The sequence below is a fragment of the Hemitrygon akajei genome, chromosome 10 (assembly GCF_048418815.1).
Source record: "Hemitrygon akajei chromosome 10, sHemAka1.3, whole genome shotgun sequence".
Classification (NCBI taxonomy): Eukaryota; Metazoa; Chordata; class Chondrichthyes; order Myliobatiformes; family Dasyatidae; genus Hemitrygon; species Hemitrygon akajei.
Window position 1 is genome coordinate 139,433,057 of NC_133133.1, and position 17,096 is coordinate 139,450,152.

General features: G+C 39.8%; 1 protein-coding gene across 5 annotated transcripts in view; it reads left to right on the forward strand.

Annotated features, from left to right (window-relative positions):
* LOC140734722 (actin nucleation-promoting factor WASL-like) overlaps positions 1-17,096 on the forward strand; it is an 85,115-nt gene that overhangs the window by 5,804 nt on the left and 62,215 nt on the right. Inside the window, exon 1 of one of the 5 annotated variants that reach the window (XM_073059101.1) lies at positions 316-360. The exons of the other annotated variants lie outside the window; for them this stretch is intronic. Coding sequence (XP_072915202.1) covers positions 331-360 — 30 coding nt within the window. The 5' untranslated portion in view covers positions 316-330. Of the gene's footprint in view, positions 1-315; positions 361-17,096 lie in introns of those variants that run through there. 5 annotated transcript variants of the gene reach the window in all.

A 17,096-nucleotide genomic window follows, 5' to 3' on the forward strand; every position in this document is an offset into this window, starting at 1 on the left:
TGCAGGACGTCCACTTTAGAGAGAGTAGCAATTGTACTGCATTTCCTTGTAGACATTTGTAGACAATTTCTCTTAGTGTGGACTGATGAACACTCAGTTCTTTAGAAATGCTTTTGTAGCCTTTTCAACTTAATGCATCTGTACCATTCTTCTAAGGTCCTCTGAAAGTTGTTTTGATCAAGGCCTGATGCACATAAATAGAACTTTCTTGAGAAGAGCAGGCTCTGACAGTAATCTGATTTTGTGTGTCTTTTTTGTTTATATAGAGCAGGACATCTCTACAACCCACACTTCCAATCTCATCTCACTGTTTGGAGCACCTGACTCCAAATGGGTTTTGTAGAAGGCAGTACCCTAGAGGTTTGCATACTTTTTTGAACCTTGACTGATTGTTTAAATGGTATACTCAGTATCAACAAGAAGAACAATTGTTTGTATGTTATTAGTTTAGGCAGATTGTGTTCGTCTATTATTGTGACTTAGATGAAGATCAGACCACATTTTGAGTAATCAATGCAGAAAAACAGATAACTGCAAAGTGTTCGCAACTTTTTGTCACAACTGTAGTGTTACAGAGACTGCGGTACAGGCAGACAATACGATGAAAGGCCACAGTAAGGTAGATTGTGAATTCAGTTGTTCATCCTATCATAAAATAGATCCACTCACTAGTCTTATAACAATGGGGTAGAAGTTAATATTGAATCTAGTAGTATTTTCAGGCTTTTGTATCTTCTGCCTAATGGGAAGGAGGAGAAGAGAGAATGTCTGTGGTAGAAGGAGTCTTTAATGTTGGCTGCTTTTCCAAAGTAATGAGAACTTTAGACAGAGTCCATGGAGGGGAGGCTGGTTTTCATGCTATACTGAACTACGTCGTCAACTCTGCACCTTCTATTGATCTTGGCCAGAGCATTTGCCATACTAAGCTGTGATGCTTCTGTGTAGGATGTTTTCTATAGAGCTTTTACTGTATAAGAATTGGTAAGAGTGAAATTATTCCATAACTCAAAACTTTTGGATAGTAACGTGAATTCTGTGAGGGTGAATATCCAATAACTCTGTGGATTATTGAGTACTGAGGATTAGAGCTTGTGGATAAGACAAGTGGTAAAATGCTGCAACAAGATCTCTGATCAATTGTTTGAGAAGGTTGCTTGATGACAGAAAAAAAGTCATACTATTGACCTGAGTTTAGAAGGTTGTTTTTGCTGTGGTTTGGCACGAACCAGTTCAATGGAATTGCTGAGAAAGTTTTGTGATTGGTTTAGCAGGATTAGTTTCCAGTCAAGAATCTGCGAAGCTGCAATGTCCTTCCAGGTCGTGGCTCAGATTTAGTTTTTTTTTTAAGGTTCATAGGGATGGTTTTTGGGGATAGCAGGGTAAGTTGGGGGTCAGATTACAATTTAGGAACAGGGATGAGGAGAGTTACAGGTTGGTGTTCAAAATGGTAACTCAAAAATGTGGCATCCATCTTGAAGGACCCCCACCACCTAGGACATGTCATTTTCTCATTACTACCATCAGAGAGAAGGTACAGGAGACTAAAGACAGACTCAACATTTTAGGAACAGCTTCTTCCCCTCCACCATGAGGTCTCTGAACGGACAATGAACCAACCCATGAACACCACTTCACTAATTTTGCCCTTTCTGCATTATTTATTTTATTTAATTTGATTTTATATATTGTAATTTTTAATGTATTGCACTGTACTGCCACAAAACAAATTTCATAACATATGTCAGTGATATTAAGCTTGTTTCTGTTACTGCATATTTCAGTGTGCATGTGATAATTAATCTGAATGCAATCTAACAATGTCATCAAAGCAGTTCAGTATGGGTAGGCTGAGGATATCTTGTTCAGGAATTAATTCCCTAAACAATGCAAGATGCTGGATGAATTCAGAGGGACAGGTAGTGTCCTTGGAGAAAAATCCTACTGCTTGTTATGCAACTGGTGTTAAGGGCAGCAGAGAAGGTCCTCCATCTCTGGCAGTGTTCAAGTGAATGTGGGCAAACGGGATTAGGGTAGAAGGGCAGAAAGGTCAGGATGAGTGTGTTGAGCCTATGGGCCCATTTTTATGCTGTACAACTCTGACTCCATAACTCCTGTTGGATTCTTTTCATCCATCCTTTAGGATAGACAAAGGAGAATCAGTGGATGTTGTGTACTTGGATTTTTTGAAGGCCTTTGGAAAGGTGCCAGGCACGAGGCTGCTTAGCAAGAGAAGAGCCCATGATATTACAGGAAAGATACTAGCATGGATAGAGCATTGGCTGATTGGCAGGAGTCAAAGAATGGGAAGAAAAGGAGCCTTTTCTGTTTAGCTGCCAATGACTAGTGGTGTTCCACAGGGGCCTGTGTTGGGACCAATTCTTTTTATGTTATTTGTCAATGATTTGGATGATAAGAATTGATGCCTTTGTGGCCAAGTTTGCAGACAATACAAAGACGGGTACAAGGACAAGTAGTTTTGAGGAAGTAGACAGGCTACAGAAAGATTTGGACATGTTAGAAGAATGGGCAAATAAGTGGCCAATGGAATACAGTATCAGGAAGTGTATGGTCATGCACTTTGGTAGAAGAAATAAAAGCATCGACTGTTTTCTAAATGGAGAGAAAATTCAAAAATCTGCCGTGCAAAGGGACTTGGGAGTCTTCTTGCAGGATTCCATAAAGGTTACTTTTTGGGTTAATTTGGTGGTGAGAGGAATAAAAAATACTGTAAAAGCAAGGATGTAATTTTGAGACTAAAGCCCTGATGAGACCCCACTTGGTGGTTTTAGGCCCCTTACCTAAGAAGGGATGTGCTGACATTGGAGAGGGTTCAAAGAAAGTTCATGAAAATGATTCCAGGATTGAAAAGGCTTGTCATATGAGGAACGCTTAATGGCGCTGGGCCTCTACTCACTGGAATTCAGAAGAATGAAGGGTAACCTCACTGAAACCTGTCAGATGTTGAAAGGCTTTGATAAAGTGGATAGTTTTGGGAGGTGGAGAAAGTTTAAGACCAGAGGACATAGCTTCAGAATAGAGGAGTGTACTTTTATAACAGAGATGAAGTATCCCTTTAGCCAGAGAGCGGTGAATCCGGAATTCATTTAGACGGGTGGCTGTGGAGGCTGTCATTGGGTATGTTTAATGCAGAGGTTGATAGATTCTTTGGCTGGTCAGGGCATGAAGGGATACAGGGACAAGGCAGGAGATTGAGGCTTAAAGGGGAAATGGATCAGCAATGATGAAATGGAGCAGACTCGATGTGCCAAATGGCCTTATTCTTCTCCTGTATCTTATGGTCTAATGATCTTTCGATTTCTCCACCTAATGTTGCTCATTCCACACTCCCATCCACTGTTAAGAAGCTTGGAATGTTATAATAAATTTTAGTATTAAATGTTGTTTTTGCCAGCCAGGCGAGTTTACGCAGAATCTCTTATGATTACAATGAGGGGTTTTATTATTTATTAGAGCTATTGTTTTGCGCTGTCCTCAAACTATTAGTTTCTGATGTACTGATGTACTGTTTACGATATTTTAAAAATACCAAATTTATTGTGATACCAAGACCAAGTGGAATAATACTAGAATTGGTGGAATAACTACATTTGCAGAAATGTGGCAAAGGTGATGAGACGGTCTGATTATGGCTCCTTTGATTCTTCTCTGAATTTTTACCAAATGGGCACAGTGAATATCCTTATCCTTGTCTAGCGTTTGATTTCTATCTAATTTTTTTGAGGTGGAGATGGCCTTCTCCAACTATATCCAAAATTTCCACTGATTCAAGGTCTGGTCAATCAGTTTAGACTTTCTGGAATTTAGATTTGTTCAGGTGTTCATATCTTAAAAGTAGAAATGTTTTGAAATGATACAGATTCTTGAAGGTCAGAATTACAATTTGGAATGTTGGAGAGGAAATTGAGCTTCCAGCAAAGAGAAAGAAATTCATCTTTGCCGTGTCAGGATGTTTGCTGTGTTCAGTCAGCGAGCAGTCACAGTAAAATCTCTTATTAGCTTCTAGTTAATGTAATGTTTAAAAATGGATTGACAATTTCATCTCTACTTAGAGGTGTGACTTTTGTTGCTAATACATGCTGACAGTATTTTACCACACACCAATGATAGAAATCTCATCTTGCTATCATTTTAAACTCACTTTTAGTGCCTTCATTTCTAGCTTCTAAACTGCTTTTTCATTATCTCTTTTGTCAACAGTTAGTTGGCATTTTCTGCAGTATTTTGTTCTAATGCAATGTTTCTATGTGTCTTTTTCAGCTCTATTTCTGGTGACCTATTGTACTAATTCCACTGCCCACACTTGTGTTTTGCTGCTTTCTAGGCCATCATGAATACTGCAGCAGTACTTCTGTTTTGCCTACGTTCAACATGAAAGTTATTTTACCAAAGTCTGCTGCATCTTTCTCAGATGTTATGTCAATACAATGGCTGCATCAGCTGCGAGGAACTTACTTGATGCAGCACGTTGTGATGTTTATTTAGCAGTGCAGCACAGAGTAGGCCCTTCCAGTTCTTTGAGTCACACTGCCCCCACAACCCCCAACAGCCCTGATTAACCTTAACCTAATCACTGGACAATTTGCTGTGACCATTTAATCCACCCAATACATCTTTGGGCTGTGGGAAGAAACTGGGGTCGCCTGGAAAAAACCCACCCTTTTCATGAGGAACACATACAGACTCCTTACAGATGGTACCGGAATTGAACTCCAACCTCTGCCATAAGCTGTAATAGCATTGCGCTAATTGCTGTGCTACCGTTGTGCCAGTCATCTTGTCGGTATGATTTTTAAAAAACTCTGGCTGCCAGAATTAATTGAACATGATTTTGATACTGCAATGTAGAATGTTATTAATATATTTTTGTTTGGAATTATTTTACTGGCATTAGCAAATCATTTACGTAGTTATACCACTTTACGTCTCTGCTGCACTTTTAAGAAAGCACAAGAATATTATTTGTTGCATTTTTCAGCATGCAGTCTATGCTAGCAAATTTAGTATCCATTGTTTATCATCAATTTCCCCTGAGAAAATGATAGAGAACCAGCTTCTTAAGTGCCTGCTGAAGAAGTATCCCCCAAGTACTGTTGGGTTGGGAGTTTCAGGATTTGATAATATTGAACAAATGACCAGCAATGGGTTTTCAATTCAGAATGTGGCAGGTACTGCTGTTCCCTTACTACCCGTAGCAATAGAGATTGTGGATTTGGGAGCTACTGTTTTAAGTAACTTGTATGAATAAGAGTGGAGCACTTTTAGATGATTCGTATTACAGCCACATGCACTGGTTTTGTCTGGATAAGGCTTTTGGATTGTGACTTATCTATTTGGATTGCCAATAAGGCAAGGTGTTTTGATGGGAATGTGATAGGTAATATGAAAGCTCCAGTAGCTCTGGAGAGGGTTGCAGAAGTGAAGTTTATATTAAAAGGGTATTCTCAAAAAGCTAGAGAGGATAAAATCATTGGGAACGGTGCAAGATTTGCTCAGAAACTAGAAATAGCTGCAGCTGGAGACTGAACAGAACAATAGGATATTCCAGTTGAATCTGAAGTTGAATTAGAAGTAGCCAACACTAGAATAACACTTCAGTAATATACTCTTTACAGGAGCTTTATGATTCAACTTAATGGCTTTTAGACCATAAGATATAGGAGTAGAAGTAGGCTATTCGGCCTATCAAGTCTGCTCCGCCATTCAATCTGGGTTGATCCAATGCTTCCAGTCATCCCCACTCCCCTGCCTTCTCCCCATACCCTCTGATGCCCTTGCTAATCAAGAACCTATCTCTGCCTTAAATGCACCCGTTAATTTGGTCTCCACAGCAGCTTGTGACAACAAATTCCACAGATTTACCACCCTCTGACTAAAGTAATTTCTCCGCATCTCTGTTCTAAATGGATGTCCTTCAATCCTGAAGTTGTGCCCTCTTGTCCTAGACTCCCCTACCAATGGAAATAACTTTGCCATATATAATCTGTTCAGGCCTTTTAACATTTAGAATGTTTCTATGAGATCCCCCCCCCCCCCCCGCATTCTCCTGAACTTCAGGGAATACAGCCCAAGAGCTGCCAGACGATCCTCATACAGTAACCCTTTCATTCCTGAAATGATTCTCATGAATCTTCTCTGAACCCTCTCCAATGTCAGTATATCCTTTCTAAAATAAGGAGCCCAAAACTGCACACAATACTCCATGTGGTCTCACGAATGCCTTATAGAGCCTCAACATCACATCCCTGCTCTTATATTCTATACCTCTAGAAATGAATGCCAACATTGCTTCTTCACCACCAATTCAACTTAACTGTTAGGGTATCCTGCACAAGGACTCCCAAGTCCTTTTGACACAATGCATCTCTGCACTTTGAATTCTCTCCCCATCTAAATAATAGTCTGCCCATGTATTTCTTCCACCAAAGTGCATGACCATACACTTTCCAATGTTGTATTTCATTTCCACTTCTTTGCCCATTCCCTTAAGCTATCATAAGTTTATCTATAGGCTCTGTTTCCTCAATACTACCCGCTTCTTAACCTATCTTTGTATCATCGGCAAATTTAGCCACAAATCCATTAATCCCATAGTCCAAATCATTGACATACATCATAAAAAGCAGCGGCCCAACACCGACCCCCGTGGAACTCCACTGGTAACCGGCAGCCAGCCAGAATAGGATCCCTTTATTCCCACTCTGATTTTTGCTGATCAGCCAGTGCTCCACCCATGCTAGTAACGTCCCTGTAATTCCATGGGCTGTTAACTTGCTAAGCAGCCTCATGTACGGCATCTTGTCAAAGGCCTTCTGAAAATCCAAGTACACCACATCTACTGCATCTCCTTTGTCTACCCTGTTTGTAGTTTCCTCAAAAAAATTTCAGTAGGTTAGTCAGGCAGGATTTTCCGTTCAGGAAATCATACTGGCTTTGGCCTATCTTGTCATGTGCCTCCGGGTATTCCATAATCTCATCCCTAACAATTGATTTCAACAACTTCCTAACCACTGATGTCAGGCTAACAGGTATATAGTTTCCTTTCTGCTGCTTCCCACCCTTCTTAAATAGTGGAGTAACACTTGTAATTTTCCAGTCATCCAGTACAATGCCAGAATCTATCAATTCTTGAAAGATCATTGTTAATGCCTCTCTTAATCTCTCCAGCTACTTCCTTCAGAACCGAAGGTGCATTCCATCAGGTCCAGGAAATTTATCCACCCTCAGACCATTAAGCTTCCTGAGCACCTTCTCAGTTGTAATTTTCACTTCACATACTTCACTTCCCTCACACTCTTGAATGTCCAGTATACTGCAGACGTCTTCCACTGTGAAGAATAATGCAAAATAGGCATTCAGTTCCTCTGCCACCTCTGCATCTCTCATTATAATATCTCCAGCGTCATTTTCTATTGGTCCTATATCTACCCTCAACTCTCTTTTACCCTTTATATACTTTCAAAAAAACTTTTTGTATCTTTGATATTGGTCACCAGCTTCCTTTCATAATTCATTTTTTTTCCTTCCTAATGACCTTCTTAGTTTCCTTCTGCAAGTTTTTAAAAGCTTCCCAATCCTCTATCTTCCCATTAGCTTTAGCTTCCTTGTATGTCCTGTCTTTTTCTTTTGCTTTTACTTTGGCGCTGACTTCACTGGTCAGCCACGGTAGTGTCTTTCCATTTGAAAATTTCTTCTTATTTGGAATATATCTGTCTTGCACTTCCCTCATTTTTCACAGAAGCTCCACCCATTGTTGCTCTGCTGTCCTTCCTGCTGGTGTCCCTTTCCAGTCAACCTTGGCCAGTTCCCCCCTCATGCCATTGTAATTTCCTTTATTCCACTGAAATACTGACACATTGGAATTTAGTTTCTCCCTCTCAAATTTCAAAGTGAACTCAATCATATTGTGATCACTGTTCCCTAAGAGTTCCTTAACCTTAAGCTCTCTTATCACCTCCGGATCATTGCACAAAACCCAGTCCAGCACAGCCAATCCCCTAGTGGGCTCAACAACAAGCTGTTCTAAAAAGCCATCCCTTAGACATTTTACAAATTCTCTTGAGGAACAGTACTAGCCTGGTTTTCCCAATCCACTTTCATGTTAAAATCCTCAACGATTACCATGACATTGCCCTTCTGACACGCCTTTTCTATCTCCTGCTGTAATTTGTAATCCATATCCTGGCTGCTGTTTGGAGGCCTGTATACAACTGCCATTAGGGTCCTTTTACCCTTGCCATTTCTTAACTCAACCCGTAGAGACTCTGTCATTCCTTTTTAATTATCTGACATTATTTCTTACACACAGGGCCACACCACCCCCTCTGACTACTAACCTATCTTTCTGATACACCATATATCCTTGGACCTTCAACTCCCAATGGCAGCCATCCTTTAGCCAAGTTTCAGAGATGGCCACAACCTCATTCTTGCCAATCTGTAGCTAAATTTCAATATTGTCCATTCTAGTTCTTACATTGCGTGCATTCAAATGCAACACTTTCGGTGCAATATTTGTACATTCTAATTTCAATGCACAAGTTCAGAAATAGTAAATTCTTGGAACTAAGTTTTGTCTTAGGGTGTTATGATAGCGCTATTATGAGCTCTAATGTAGACTCTTAATGAAACACTGATAGTGAGCCACTTTTAGCTCTGTGGTCTCCACAATGAAGGTAATCCCACAGTACAGTTGAGTTATGTGTTCCAAGATGCCGAGAGGGTGCTTGGTTTAGCATGCTGCTTGGCCTGCAGCTCCCTGCACCCAAATGTCTCCCACCACCACCAATCTAGCATCTGCAGATGTCCCATAAAGGAGAGTTGTCCAAGAGCTGTGAGTATGCCTTATGCATGGTGGGGGTTTGAGAACTTATTACTTGCGTAATAGAAAATAAAAAAACTGTTATAATGAAAAAAATCTTACCCACACTAAACCTTTTAATCGCATACAGGAGTCTTATTCAGCTTGTTGGAATTACACTTTTATATGTCAGCCATGATTGCTTAAAAAAAAAACTGAGGAGCTCCTCAGCTCAATGCATTCGCTATCCCCTTGGAAAGTCCAACTTTAGTGTGAGTTCAGATCTCTCCTTCCCTTCTGGAAGGTTCAGTTGTGCACATGAGCTTATCCATAGCTGAGATTCCCAGCAGCACCACCAGCACAAGCACATTGCAGAGCAGTATTTTGGAGCAGTGATATATATTTTCAGATTAAGATTATTTGGGACTTACTGGTGTTTCTACAGATATTCATGGTTCAAAATTGCTGATGTGGAAGATACTGTCAAAGAAGCTTTATTGATTGCTGCTGTGGATTTTCTAGATGGTTCATAGCACAGCTACAATTTATTGGTGATAGGAGGGACTAAATGTTTAGGGTAAAATATTAGAGGCAATTCAAAGCTAATGTGTCATTCTTTTTGAGGTATTGGAACTGAACTGACAAGGCCAGTGCACAGTACTTCAACATGTCCTGAGTTGTGAATTGCAGGAAGGCGCTTGATAGTCAGCTGTGTTGCTTGCCCCTTCAAATCTAATCTTTGCACTTTCCAGTTTTGACTGCATTACTCAGTGATCATTCTTCATTCAATTAAAGGGATCCTCTGCTTGCATTGTGTACACTGGCTTCAGATCTTTTAAGAAGTCAATAGTCAAAATAGCATCCAATCCAAAACTGAAAAGGATTTGTAGATATAATCAAAGCTAACATTTTTCACTGTTAGTTGCAAATTCCAGTGGATTGTTTTTAGAGAATGTAGTATCATGGATGATGTTTTAAAAAAAAAGTGGTGTTCAGTGCTGTAGGTTGGAGGGAAAAAAGGACAATTTACTGTATAGATCAGAGAAACAGAAAACAAAGGGTACCAATAAAACTTGATTGACCTTGTTATTGCAACCTGTAATAATTGTGTGGAAGTTGGACTGTTATGGTTGTTACTAATTAAATTCAGTAAGAATTTTCAATAATAAATGCATATCTCATTTAGTGTTAAGAATGCTCAGGCTGCATATGTTTCCTTGAATTAAATGTTAAGACAAGTTTCAAAACTTTATATAATTCACTGGATTTGATTTGGTTTTTTGAGGTTGCATCTTGGGCACATTGTTCCTGTTTCCTCTCTTCTACCCCAGTGCTAAATTTGGAAACATCTGCCCTTCAGAAGTATATCACTTGTTTATCTTCAAAACTTAATTTAGGTTTAGTTTGTTATACACATTGTCCATTGGTTTTTGTTTTTAAAGTTAAAATTTGAATTGCTTATTTATTGTGGGCATGGTGGTAGGACGAGAGTCTAGTTTTTTTTTTCTTTCAACTAAGTTAGTTCTTTCTTGAAAGCATTGACTTTTCCTGGCATGCAATGCTGTAACCTTTCCCAGCCCTGAACAAGGATTTTTTTTTTGAATGAGATTTTGCATAAAATGCAACTTGACAATCAAGGACACTATTTTACAATGAAAGATTTTAGAACATAGAATAGTACAGCCCATTACAGGCCCTTCGGCCCACAATGTTGTGCTGACCCTCAAACCCTGCCTCCCATATAACCTCCCACCTTAAATTCCTCCATATACCTGTCTAGTAGTCTCTTAAACTTCACTACTGTATCTGCCTCCACCACTGACTCAGGCAATGCATTCCACATACCAACCACTCTCTGAGAGAAAAACCTTCCTCTAATATCCCCCTTGAACTTCTCTCCCCTTACCTTAAAGCCATGTCTTCTTGTACTGAGCAGTGGTGCCCTGGGGAAGAGGTACTGGCTGTCTACTCTGTCTATTCCTCTTAATATCTTCTACACCTCTATCATGTCTCCTCTCATCTTCCTTCTCTCCAAAGAGTAAAGCCCTAGCTCCCTTAATCTCTGATCATAATCCATACTCTCTAAACCAGGCAGCATCCTGGTAAATCTCCTCTGTACTCTTTCCGATGCTTCCACATCCTTCCTATAGTGAGGCGACCAGAACTGGACACAGTACTCCAAGTGTGGCCTAACTAGAGTTTTATACAGCTGTATCATTACATTGCGTCTCTTAAACTCTATCCCTCGACTTATGAAAGCTAACACCCCATAAGCTTTCTTAACTACCCTATCTACCTGTGAGGCAACTTTCAGGGATCTGTGGACATATACCCCCAGATCCCTCTGCTCCTCCACACTCCCAAGTATCCTGCCATTTACTTTGTACTCTGCCTTCGAGTTTGTCCTTCAAAGGGTACCACCTCATACTTCTCTGGGTTGAACTCCATCTGCCACTTCTCAGCCCACCTGCATCCTTTCAATGTCTCTGCAATTTTCAACAATCTTCTACACTATGTACAACACCACCAATCTTTGTGTCGTCTGCAAACTTGCCAACCCACCATTCTACTCCCACATCCAGGTCATCAATAAAAATCGCAAAAAGTAGAGGTCCCAGAACAGATCCTTGTGGGACACCACTAGTCACAACCCTCCAATCTGAATGTACTCCCTCCACCACGATCCTCTGCCTTCTGCAGGCAAGCCAATTCTGAATCCACCTGGCCAAACTTCCCTGGATCCCATGCCTTCTGACTTACTGAATAAGCCTACCATGTGGAACCTTGTCTAATGCCTTACTAAAATCCATGTAGATCACATCCACTGCACTACCCTCATCTATATGCCTGGTCAAATACCGAAGAGAAGTATTCATTGAGGACCTCGCTCACTTCCACAGCCTCCAGGAACATCTTCCCACTTTTATCTCTATTCGGTCCTACCTTCACTCCTGTCATCCTTTTATTCTTCACATAATTGAAGAATGCCTTGAGGTTTTCCTTTACCCTACTCGTCAAGGCCTTCTCATGCCCCCTTCTTGCTCTTCTCAGCCCCTTCTTAAGCTCCTTTCTTGCTACCCTATATTCCTCAATAGACCCATCTGATCCTTGCTTCCTAAACCTCATATATGCTGCCGCCTTCCACCTGACTAGATTTTCCACCTCACTTGTCACCCATGCTTCCTTCACCCTACCATTCTTTATCTTCCTCACCAGGACAAATTTATCCCTAACATCCTGCAAGATCGACCACATGTTCGTAGTACATTTCCCTGCAAAAACAGCATCTCAATTCACACCCGCAAGTTCTAGTCTTATAGCCTCATAATTTGCCCTTCCCCTATTTAAAAATTTTCCTGTCCACTCTGACTCTATCCTTTTCCAGGATAATGCTAAAGGCCAGGGAGCGGTGATCACTGTCCCCCAGATGCTCACCCATTGACAGATCTGTGACCTGACCCGGTTTGTTACCTAATACTAGATCTAGTATGGCATTCCCCCTAGTCAGCCTGTCAACATACTGTGACAGGAATCCATCCTGGACACACTTAACAAACTCTGCCCCATCTGAACCCTTGGAACTTTCAAGTGCCAATCAATATTAGGTAAGTTAAAGTCCCCCATGATAACAACCCTGTTATTTTTGCACCTTTACAAAATCTGCCTCCCAGTGCAGTTTACTCTTATTGGTTTAAAGGCTTTCTTTAGGAAAATATTTTGAGACAGTCTTGGGAGGAACTGCAGGATATTTGTTCTTCAATTTGAAATAATTTTGTTGAAGCAATTGTATATACAAAATGAATCATTCGTAAGTCAGTTTGATTTTCTAATACTAGATGCATCCGTACGTAAGAATGAATTAACATCAATGTTATAAACTGTATACATTTTAGAAATATCAGGATAGATAGGCAGTTGAATCACCAGGCATTCAAGACTAAGGGATAAATGAGGGTTAATGAGCTAATATGGATAAAGACAGTGACCAGCATGGACATGATTTGCTGAAGAGTCAGTTTTTTTTTTGTATTTTCTCTCGATAAGAATCATACAGTAACAGAAAGCTCAGAAAACAGAGGCGCAAAGGGACTTCGGAGTACTTGTTCAGGGTCCATTAATGTTTCAATTAAACATTAATTTGCAGGTTGAGTCTGTGGTGAGGAAGGCATATGCAATGTTAGCATTAATTTCAAGAGGACTAGAATATAAAAGCAAGGATGTAATGTTAAGAATTTATAAAGCACTGGTGAGTCCTCATTTGGAGTATTGTGAGTAGTTTTGTGCCCCTTCAGAAAGGATGTGCTGAAACTGGAGAGGATTCAAAGAAGCTTCATGAAAATGATTCCAGGATTAAATGGCTTGTCATATGAAGAGCATTTGATGGCTCTGGGCCTGTATTCAGTGGAATTTAGAAGAATGAGGGTGAATTAATTGAAACCTATCGAATGGTGAAAGGACGATAGAGTGGATGCGGAGAGGATGTTTTCTATAATGCGAGTGTCTTAAGACTAGAGGGCACAGCCTCAAAATTGAAGGGTGCCCTTTTAGAATGGAGATGGGGAATTTCTTTAGCCAGAGGGTGGTGAATCTGTGGAGTTCTTTGCCACAGGCAGCTGTGGAGGCCAAGTCTTTATGTATATTCAAGGCAAAGGTTGATAGATTTAATTGGTCAGGACATGAAGAAACAGGGAGAAGGCAAGAGATTGGGATCACTCATGACGAAATTGTGGAGCAGACTCGATGGGCCAAATGGCCTAATTTTTCTATATCTTATGATCTTGTAAGTCTAATTCACACCTTGTCTAGTTAAAAGATTTCACTTATATGTGGCTGCTAATTGATTTATTGTGTGTTTCAGTTCCTGCTTTTCTGACCACAGATACATAACCCTGAAACCATTTAATGTTCTGCTTATTGCTTTCATCTTATAGAAGAGTATAATGCAACCCAGAACATCTAAACATATTGTACTTTGTGGTTATGAAAAAGGAAGTTAATGATTTATCTCGTGACTGTCATTGCAATACAAAAGCTCATTTCTAGTGTGTTTTAAATTGTAAGATTATAATTGAAAACTATCTCCCTTTTATTTCAGTACCACACCTCAATTCAGAAATAACCTAGGAAAGCCTAATGGCAGAAATAAAACTCTAGGTGTGATATTCTGATGAGGCTGCCATCCCTGTCTGAAGCAGACATTGTGTTTGGATTAGTCATTCTGCTTTGTGAGATTGGCCTATTATTTTACGTGGCTGCAAAACTACTTATTGCAGCAATTTAGAAAAGTAATGACAAAAAAAATCTTAATTTATGGAATGCGAACACTTTGTTCTGCATGCCTAAGATATTATTTATAAGAGTTTTACTATAGATTTTGAATGAGCAGTTTAGTAACAACAAGATTTGAACTGAGTTAATATTGTACTAACAATAATGAAAATGGATAACCTTCAAATGCCTTTGATTTTTTTCATAAATACAATTCTTGTAAATTTCAAAGTAATTCGCACAGAGTTTTACATTCCCTTCTGAGTTCATTTACCTCGCCTCACTAATTGAAATGTCGTCAAAACTTAACAGGTTTGCGACATACGATCTGACAGTTGTGCAAAAAGATCGTTGAATTTTCTCCTTATTTGACATTATTACAAGGCATTTGTATGATGTGAATGTTATTTTATACTTCTCTACCTGAACCTGGATGTTATTCAGATTTGGTACAGGCTTGTATGTGTTTCTGCTGTTTAGTGTTTACTATGTTACAGAAGAAAAGTTAACTGAATAGTGCCGAGATGATCAGTCTAATAATTTTTTTTGAGAAACACTTTTGGATTTGTACTGGGGTTGAGGTGTTTGGCTTCTCAAAATGAAAACCAACTCTTTCTGTCATGGTGGATCCATGAAAGCTTGCATATTAGCTCCAAAGGTCAAAAAAGCCCTTCCAAGGAAGTAACCATAGAACAAACAGTACTTGCATATCACAAACCAGAGTACAGTCTTTAAGAAACGAGTAATGAATATAGAGGCCGTAGTGAATCTCAGAAAACAAAGGGAAATGGACCTTTTTTTTTCAGGGGGAAAAATCTGTAATTGTCTGGATTGAACAGTCTACTGAAAGAAAGTGAATTCAAGTAGGGAGAGTGCTGTTGTAAATATTTAGATGACTGGTCTATAGATAAAAGGATAACAAGGGACAAAAATGGTCCTCTTGAAGATCAGCGTGGCCATCTATGCATGGAGCCAATAGAGATGGGCTTGTTTTGCATCTGTATGTACTTGGGAGACAGTTTATAGAAGTGGGGCAAAATAGCTGTGAGGTCACGGGCTGTATATGGATTAGAGAGGAGGTGTTTGCTGTCTTGAGGCAAATTAAGGTGGATAACTCTCCAGGACCTGTCAAGATGGTCCTATGGACCTTGTGGGAGGCTAGTGCAGAAATTATAGGGGCACAAGCAGAGATATTTAAAAGGTCCTGCAGCAGTTAAGGTGCAGGAGGATTGAAGGATAGCTAAAGTTGTTCCGCTGCTTAAGAAAGGCCCTAAAAATAAGCCAGGAACTTACAGACCTATGATCCTGATATTAGTAGTGGGTAATTTATTGAAAGGTGAAGGGAGCAGATATATAAGCATTTGGATAGACAGGGACTGATCAGGGATAGTCAGCATAGATTTGTGCGTAGTAGATCATGTCTAATCAATCTTGTACAGCATTTTGACAAAGTTACCAGGAAAGTTGATGAGGTTAAGGCTGTGGATGTTGCCTGTATGGACTTCAGCAAGGCATTTGACAAGGTCCCACATGGGAGGTTGCCAAGAAGGTTCAGTCCCTTAGCATTCAGGATAAGGTGGTCAATTGGATTGGACATTGGCTTTGTGGGATAAGCCAAAGGTGCTAGTAGATGGTTGCCTCTCTGACTGGAGGGCTGTAACTAGTGGTATGCTGCTGGATCAATTGTTGTTTGTCATCTATATCAGCAATCTGAATGATAAACTGATCAGCAAGGGTAAAATTTTTGTTCCATTTTTTGCCTTGTGGTGCATCAGGAATAACCTTGCTGTTTCTTTAGCCTTTGTTTTTTATGAGGCCAATCTGATACCTCAATGCTCAACCCAGAAGGGATAGAAAACGTGCAAGGAACCAGCCAAATTTGAACCCAGGGACCACTCATCTTGAAGTCCTGCCTGGATACCACAATGCCACTGGCTGGCTATGGAAAGGGTAAAAACAAGCAGGGTTTTTCCATTGAGGTTGGGTGTGTCCAAAACTAGAAGTCATGGGTTAAGCTTGAAAGTTAAAATGTTTAAGGGGAACTAGAATGGAAAGTTCTTCATTCAGGAAGTGGTGAGAATGCGGAATGAGCTATCAGCACAAGTGGAGGTTGCGGGTTCAGTTTCAACATTAAACAGAATTTTGAACTGGTACATGGGTGGGTGGGGCATTGAAGGCTATAATCTGGATGCAGGTCAATGTGACTAGGCAGGTTTGGCACAGAATAGATGGGCTGAAGGGTCTGTTTCTGTACTGTAGTGTTATACGATTCTAAGATTTTGAAATATAATCCAACAGGGCAAGACCATTAGAGTTTGCAGGACTGTGAGAAATAAAATTTGCCTTGAGTTCCAGTATGAAGAGCATCAGATAGGTGATGTATTCTGCACATAAGTTGTGTGTATGAGTGCTACGTATGCATCAGAAGTCTAAATTAATTGCATTATCCTCTCCCATAGGTTATAACCATAAAGTGTTACATTAAAACTTGCGTGACTGCAAACCAGCCATGGTTTATTTTACTTGGAGTGAATAAATGAATAGTTTTCCAGTATTGAAAGTTGGCAGTGAGGAAATCATCTGTCGATGTTCATTTGATTGAGTTTGCAGTGCTCTCTGGAATGAACTGGCTAAACTATTAAAGGTAGCAAGAATCTTGATGTGGATTAGAGAAAAATCAAACAAAACTTTCTATATTATACAAACAGCAAAAGTTAAGGAAACAGAATCTAAACCAGGATTGAATCAAAGTGAAGTGCAATAGCTCTTCTGCTTGGCACTTGTCTTGCTTCTAAATAAAGTACTGTATGCTTTTTCAGGTAATGGAAGGATGACATTGAAACAAAGTTCACAATTACTAATTGAATCTTGCAGCATTGAATCATAAATTGGTCACTCACAAGATCAATTATAGGTGCTGTCTGATCTAAATATTTCTAGTATTTTCTGTTTTTATTTGTAAAGAAAAGCAGTAGTCTAGAGAAGGAAGAATCTACTTTTGGTAAATCAT